Source organism: Vespula vulgaris, chromosome 1, assembly GCF_905475345.1.
Source record: "Vespula vulgaris chromosome 1, iyVesVulg1.1, whole genome shotgun sequence".
NCBI classification, from domain to species: domain Eukaryota; kingdom Metazoa; phylum Arthropoda; class Insecta; order Hymenoptera; family Vespidae; genus Vespula; species Vespula vulgaris.
The window spans coordinates 13,103,114-13,110,899 of record NC_066586.1 but is presented as its reverse complement, the minus strand read 5'-3'; the positions used below and the strand labels follow the sequence as shown (position 1 = coordinate 13,110,899).

The following is a 7,786-nucleotide window of genomic DNA, read 5'->3' as shown; positions in this document are numbered from 1 at the left end:
AGAGTGTGTTTTTCTACACTGTGTGTGGTTATAGTAAGATTTTAAAAAGAAAAGCATTTACATAGAAACAGTACGGTATCCACGACAGCTTATAAACGACGATAAATCATTTTATAAGATTTTTTCTTTTCTCCTTTTTTTTTTATTTTTATTTTTTGTTTGTTTGTTTGTGTTAAGAAAGAAAAAGAACGAAATTCACGATATCGAGTGATAAGGGTCCCTTTTGACCCGACCTCTCTCTCTCTTCGTTCTCCTCTTCCTAACTGCTAGTATTGAAACTTAGCCCTCTCAAGAGAAAGTATTATATCGTTATTTATTTTAAAGAAAAATACAAATTTTTGCTCGTCCACGAAACGCGATCAAATAAATGGCCGGTTTTTTCTTAACGAAAAACCAACTGAAGTCTTCGTTTTATTTCATACGTGAAAATCGTCAGTGTTCTTTATGACTAGGATATTGAGTTCATTTTTAATTTGAAGAAAAAGAAAAAAAAAAAGAAGAAGAAAAGAAAAGAAACTGAATGAAAAATTATCTTGAATTCTACGAGTAATTCGAGGTACTTATGACGTTCAAATATCTTCTCTTTTCTCATTGCGAACTTCGGGATGAGTCTTCGATGTATAATCTTATTAGAAACGAATTGATTTCGCATGTAATTATTAGCTAGACTTGAATTTAGGATCGAAACCAGTTATCGATTTCTCGTGATATAAATAAATAATATATGTAAGATATATACATATATATATATATATATATATATATATATATATATATTTTTTTTCTTTCTCGATGGCTTTGCATTTATTTAGAGATTCAACAATTCTATTCATTCATCCACATTTTTAATTAATTTAACAAAACTGATAATAATTAATTGTAAAATTTGGATGATGTCACGGATTCTATAACTGGTATTGTTTATCCTTAACGTATTATAATAGGTATAATGATAAAACACGAAGGACCTCGTGCATAAAAAACAAAGGAAAAAATAAAGAAATAAATAAATAAAAGAAAAAGAAAAACAACAACTACAACGGAATTGACGACAAGCAAATAGCGAATCGCTCGTTGTCGCAATGCACTTAACATTAACGCGATCGAGATAATAAATGTGTACTTATTCTAATGCAAACAAGATATAGAAATACTTAAAAACGCGTTGATTTATTTGCGACGCTATAGCTTGTGTTGAAAAAATAGTGGATGTCAAAATAAGGAACGATATGTTTTTAACGTACAAAAAGACGTATGAGTGTTTTATTCGTAACCATCTTACCTCTTTCTTGCTTCCTTCCCTACTCCATCTTACCCGCAATCTTATCTTTTAATTATGAAATTAATCTTTACACAAGATATTTAATTGCCTGAATATAAAAAAAATAAATATATATATATGTATGTATGTATATAAAAAAAGATTTATTGAGCGTAATAAGAAAACAAATATCACACCCGTAAAATCGATACAACGCGTAATCGAATAAACAATAATCTCGATTAATCTCGACTTCGAGTGCCTTCGAAAATTCACTTAAATTAACGCTGTGTTATTTATAACTCCTTCGATTATTTACAATGATTCTCATTAAATAAAATGGCTGAGATTATAATCGTAAACGTAAATCTCAACGCGTATCACGTAAAGGAAATACATAATGGATCATTCCTACGAGTGTCTTTGACGAACTAACTCATCGTCTTCTTTTATCACTGAACGTTTGGATCCTTGGATTTCGAAGACGGACTTCCTTTGTGAATAAATTCTCAATCTTCATTCAAGAACTTTGTGTCATGCAAAGTTCATGATGCACATAGAAAAAAGTAACGATAGAAAAACAATTGGATCCAGCTTGATGCTACGAATTAATAACGTAAGTTATCCAATCGACTGTCTTTGCTACGCGATGATAAATCCCTGGTTGTCCTGGTTGAGCACAGGAATAACCAGCTGATACGATTCCTATGAGATACCATCTTCCTGTTTTCTCCAACATCAATGGACCTCCACTGTCACCCTGATAAGAGAATAAAAAGTATAAAAATTAAATTCAATTAAATAAGGAGTAGATCATCTTATTATATACATATATTAATTTATTCACCTGACAGGAATCTTTACCACCACTACGATATCCAGCACACATCATCTCATCATAGATGACTACGTTGATACCATTCGAACGATGCCACCTTTCACAAATGCGATTATCTATCACTGGTACGTCGACTGCTTGAAGCGTCTTTGGCCGTAATCTCGAACCTAAAATGTTCAATGAGAATTCTGTTTCTAGAAAGAATAAGTTAGTTTATTCGTTGTACAGGTTGTTCCTAAAATGTACGATCAAATATATTCATGTATTAGGAACAACCTGTATAAAAGAGAGATGTTATTGTCTTCCTAAGATAAAAGACGGACTTAATAACAACGATAATGATATCGGTATGGTCTACCAGCTTGAAGAGCACCCCATCCTGCAGCCCAACCGTATTGACCTAAAAAGTCTTCGTTTTTCTCTGGCAGGCAAATTGGCGAAATGTGTGGCATGTAATGAACCGGTCGATCTAATCTCAGCACTGCTACGTCGAATCTGAGAACAAGTAGGTGATTAAAAAAAAAAAAAAAATGAACAAGAGCAAGAAAGAAAGAAAGAAAGAAAATGAACGGAAAGATTACGGATTTTTTGAGATTACTGATTTAGTACCTACCTGTCAGCCTGTGGTGTGAATTTGAAATAAGGATGAACTCGAATCTCTCGGACACCAAAAGTGTAAGCAGGCAATGATTCGCTCGCTGAATTGACCACGTAATCACCAAGGGTAACTTGTACCTGACGTGCCGAAGCTCTGACAAACGTAGTAAAAAAAAAAAAAGAAGGAAAGAAAAGAAAAACAAAATTTATATATACATATATATACACATATAAACGATTAATGTGTATAAAGTGTCAATTCGATTTTATCTTTATGGCGAAGGTTCTGTTCTTTTCACTCACTTGGCTACGCAATGACCAGCTGTCACAACGTGGTACCGATTGACCAATGTACCACCACATCTACTGGATCCTATTCGTATATAAGCCTAAATAAAAAAGAATATTATTTATTTTTCCCTTCTTTTTCTTCTTTTCTTTTTTTAATTTTTAATTTTCAAACACCGCAATATCTGTTGTTAATAAAGAGAAAGATTGATCATATTTTTTTAAAGCTGACCTGCCAAGGAAAACTTCCAAAGCCAGCCTCGTCACCACCAACGATTCTTCTTTGGGCTGTTTGTTTCGAAACTGGTATACCGCAATCTGAAATTTTAATTGTATTTTTTTTCTCCTCCATAAAGACGCAATAATCTCTCTCTCTCTCTCTCTCTCTCTCTTTCTTTCACATACACACACACACACACTCTCTTACTTTTTTTTAAATAGATTCTACGAAATGTAAACTCTTTTTTAGAATAAATACATTCTACATAAATATACATGCATACGAGAGTACATAGATAAATTTAATCTGTTATACGATCATTAGTATTATTTATTTTTGACAGATTTATTTATTCTAAAAAAAGTTATTACTCTTTTACGTACTTTTTTTTTCTTTTTAGAAATTTCACGTGAAATTAATTCTTACGTATCTACGTATCTAGAAATAAGTGCCTAATTGCAATATTAGTATCACCGAATTAGACTTGGAGTAAAATCCGCAGAAAAAGTTTCCCTTTTGCTTTTAAAGATCTTCGTTGGTATAATACATCCGAAAGACATGCAAAAACTATTCGATTTCAACTTTCAATGGGTCATTGATTTAACGATCGTACGATTAGAAAATCGATATCGTGTTTCAGAATGAACATGATCGACAATTGTGTAAAGAATATAATTTACTATGTTCGCGGTAAACTATTATCATTGTTGTTGTTGTTGTTGTTATTATTATCATTACTATTATTATATTGTTATTATTTGACTCGTAAGAAAGAACGAGTCGACGGCTTCAATTGAATCTCGGTTTCTAATTCCTTGAATTTTTTCGTCGTTTCGAACGATCGACGATACGAGCTCGTTCACACAAACCCAGTATTCTATTCTGACCAAACGATGAACTAGTAAAGAACGAGTAATCTTAGGATTAGAAACGTCGATAAAACGTCAGCTTGTCGGAACTCGTTTTCAAAGTGGCCGCTTTTCAAATGAAAGAATATCGACCAGTCGATCGAAAGTGGAAGAAGGAGAAAGTGAATAGAAGTAAGTGCACATATACAGGTATGCACGTAAGTACTAACTTGACCAGTGAAGAACATGCAAATTAACATTAACATAGAATTGTCAGAGGATAGAAAATTCGATGATAAGAAAAGTGAACGAAGATGAAGTATGTATATATATATGTGTGTGTGTGTAAATACATACGTACGTACGTACATATATACATACATAGATAGATACATACGATCTAAACAAAGAGAGAAAGATGAAATTAGAAAATTATAATAGACACATGAACATACAACGTAGAGTGAAAATCCAAGAGGGAATCATTAATTAAAAAAAATCGATCGATATGATCGACGAGTTACTATCAACAATAAGAGAAGAAATGCATGAGAAATAAGAGAAGAAGAAACAGAAATAGAGAAAAAAGAAAGAGGGCAGAGAGGAAAGAAAAATGAACGTGCTTGAGATCAGAGTGCTCGAATGATCTAATTGAATTTTTTTATTCCTTTTTCACCGAAGGCTAAGCAAGATGCGATGAAGTTGGTGGCATGCTTCTTTATGGGGGAAGGACTTACGATCGTCATTGGTAGCATCCGTGTACGTATCCAGCGGAAGCGGTTGAGATTGATCTCGAGGCGTCTCGAGGAAGTTAGAATCGGAGATAGCTTTAGGATCTTTTCGGTGACAACAAGCGAACATAATGCCACCGCAACTGCCATCCAATAAGCCAGCGGACATCCAGCACATTAGAAAAAATTCACAGGTTCGTCCGTCGGCGCACAAAGTATCGTCGCCCTTCCAAAGCGGTCTTTTCTCTTGACGCGATTCTGCACAAAATATTGCAAACTTGTCTCTCTCTCTTTCTTTCTATCTTTCTGTCTCTCTTTTCTCTCTCTCTCTCTCTCTTTATCTATCTATCCCTTTCTCTCTCTGATCATCCTTCTATCTCAAATACATTGAGACAAAATAAAGCAACCAATTTGATCGTCGATCGTTCGATTACTCCAAGTCTAGACTCTGTGAATTTGCGTAAGATTTCGTGAATACGACTCTCTTTTTATAACTACCTAGCGTAAAGCCTATTTGTTATTACATTCCTAATAACAGAGTATAATGAAACGTGTTAGGCTACGTGACAGAATAACGAAGAAATCGCTCGATAGAGACAATCCCGGAAATTGTCAACCACCGACGCTACTTTCGCTCTTCTCTAGATAATTAATTAACAAGCGCAAATCTTTCGTTTCTTTTTCTTTCTTCTTCTTCTTCTTCTTCTTTCTTTCTTTTTTCTTTTTTTTTTTTTTTAATCGACGCTCTATATCTAACTAATTCGACGAACCGTGAAATGATTTTATTATAAACTATGAACCCTACCTGTTTCCAGCCTGGGATAATCTTCTAACGTTTGCTTTCGATGATCTGAAAGAAAAGATCTATGAAACGCTAAAGTAGTCTCTTGTGAAACGAAATTTATTGATCTTTCTTATATAACCGAGATCAATTTTTTTTATTATATATAAAAATTACAGGAATCTCCATTATCATTCGAGCGTTTTCGTAATTGATGATTTGTTATTATGGAATATATTTTTAACGACGTGTACGCGAGATGGCGTTTGGTGTTTCGAGAAAAAAATCATTGACTTTAAACATCGAAGATATCAAATTCTTTGAAATCTATACTTATTATAAAGTATAGGAAAATTTCTGTTCAATATAAAAGCTCGTAGTAATAATTAAGAGAATATTCGAAAATTTATACGAATTTTCTTTCAACATAGAAACTTGGTATCTCTAATTGAAATAAAAATTTGTATTATCTATATTTTAAACTTATTTAATTATTCAATTAATTAGTTTTATAATTATAATTTATTTAATTATCGAAATCTTTATCTTGTTTATATATTATTGATACAACTAAAAATAATAATAACTATGATAATTAACTATAATAATTAAAAAGATACTTGAAAGTTTATGAGAATTATATTTCAATATAGAAATCTAGAATTTTGAATTGATATGAAAAGAAATAGAATGAAAATAATAATATACAATTTTTACATATTTTACGGTGAATGAATTAATGTAACAGAAAGTATAGAAATAACCAGGTAATGATTAATACAAAGAAAAATGTTTTACCTCTAACGTCATCCTCAAAGTCAGGCAGCTGATTGGATTGAAAGAAAGTCGTAGTTCCTCCACTAGCAGGCGGTAGAAAATCGTTGTCACGGAATATCAACCTCGGAGTTCGATGACCCATCACCGGTCTGGAGTATTCAGAAACGGGACTTCTCCAAAGAGACTTGTACTGCCTCCAAGGTGATGAAAATTGTGGTTGGGGTCCAAAACGTGCAGCTGGATGAGTTCCGACGTTTCTCGGGCCAATAGCCGAGCCACTAGATTCGTAAACATATCCACCTGGACCACTGGGAAAACGAACGTATCTTCGTTTACGAATTGGATTTAAAATCCGTTCGGTAGTTCGATTACTATCACTTGTTTCAGTACGTAATGGAATAACGGTGTCGATCCTTTCAAGATAGAATTTTTTTGGACGATCAATGTCTCGGTTGGCCTGGCTCTTCGAAGAGAGCACGAGGACCAGTCCTATGAAAAACCAATGGCACACCTTCGTCGCCAACCCCATTGCTTGCTTTCTGAAAACAGAGAAAACAAATCCTACATAAAGTTTAATTCTACAAAAGATTCGATTTTCTGACGAGTCGTTTTGCCCGGTCATTTGATACAAATATTATCGATCGTTTCTTTCAAAATTTCCGACGTGACTCGTCGAATGAAACAAGTTAATAGAGTTTCAGAAAAAGCTTACGATCGTTTCCAATGAGTCATCGTGCAGTTGGAAAGTCGATCGAAAAGTTTCAAGAATTAATAGAGAAGATGGAAGGGTATTTCCTTCGTGTGAAGGACTAAGAGATAGCGAAATCTAGTTTGCGTCACGATTCTAGCAGTAACGAGCGAAAGTAAAGACACTCGTCCTTCTTGGTAAACGAAGAGAGAGAGAGAGAGAGAGAGAGAGAGAGAGAGAGAGAGAGAGAGAGAGATAGCTTTAGTTGGATCCGGTGTCAGCATCCGTCCCAATCACGAAAAGAGATTACCGTTCGTTGTTGCCAGTGTTATCCTGACCCGTGCCAGCCACACTAATCACTGGTGTCGTTCATGGCTAATTTAACGACTTAACAATTGCTCCCTCTCGTAATAACGTAACGGAGAAGGCGAGCGAAACGAAATTAGAAAACGGTTCGAGAAAAAATGGCGCCGAAAAGAATTAAAATAAGGAAGGAGAAAAAGAAGAAAAGAAATTTTGTGCATTTTTTCGAGGAGAGGAAGCCAATGGAATTTCGTGTAAAAGTGATGATGATGAACGGAGCAGGATCAAACGGCCTTGTCGAGTACGATCGACCGGCTTCTGACTCGGTTCGATGTGTTAGTAGGTCATTGGCTCTCCGTTCGCCGCGTGGATCCACCAGAAGTGAAAGTGCACTTCTTGCGTGCACGACAGTGTGAAGTTCACGTTCACGCGGTGCCACCCGCTCGGCGGAAGT

The 7,786-nt window shown here is 34.5% G+C and overlaps 2 protein-coding genes across 4 annotated transcripts in view; one reads left to right on the top strand and one right to left on the bottom strand.

Moving 5' to 3' along the window:
- LOC127067686 (polyamine-transporting ATPase 13A3) overlaps positions 1 to 1,251 on the top strand; it is an 18,668-nt gene extending 17,417 nt beyond the window's left edge. For all 3 annotated transcript variants that reach the window (XM_051002947.1, XM_051002939.1, XM_051002934.1), the window contains exon 11: positions 1 to 1,251. This exon is cut by the window's left edge and continues 2,196 nt beyond it. The gene's annotated coding sequence lies outside the window, so the exon portion shown is untranslated.
- Positions 1,252 to 1,388: 137 nt separating this feature from the next.
- Positions 1,389 to 6,877, bottom strand: LOC127067750 (serine protease 42-like). Its single transcript, XM_051003063.1, has 9 exons — positions 6,363 to 6,877; positions 5,589 to 5,633; positions 4,790 to 5,041; positions 3,217 to 3,302; positions 3,000 to 3,085; positions 2,713 to 2,850; positions 2,458 to 2,594; positions 2,109 to 2,266; positions 1,389 to 2,021 (listed from the first exon to the last, which is right to left on the bottom strand). Exons 1-9 carry the CDS (start codon positions 6,868 to 6,870, stop codon positions 1,863 to 1,865), a joined length of 1,569 nt encoding a protein of 522 aa, XP_050859020.1. The 5' UTR covers positions 6,871 to 6,877; the 3' UTR covers positions 1,389 to 1,862.
- Between the last annotated feature and the right edge of the window lie 909 nt (positions 6,878 to 7,786).

Bases quoted from the DNA above. Each gene is read 5' to 3' on its own strand.
- LOC127067750 (XM_051003063.1), bottom strand. From the start codon at position 6,870: ATGGGGTTGGCGACGAAGGTGTGCCATTGGTTTTTCATAGGACTGGTC. The intron at 3,303-4,789 runs GTAAGTCCTTCC...TTAAAATTTCAG, and splicing joins GGATGCTACCAATGACGATC to ATTGCGGTATACCAGTTTCG. The intron at 2,022-2,108 runs GTGAATAAATTA...TTCTCTTATCAG, and splicing joins GTGGTAAAGATTCCTGTCAG to GGTGACAGTGGAGGTCCATT.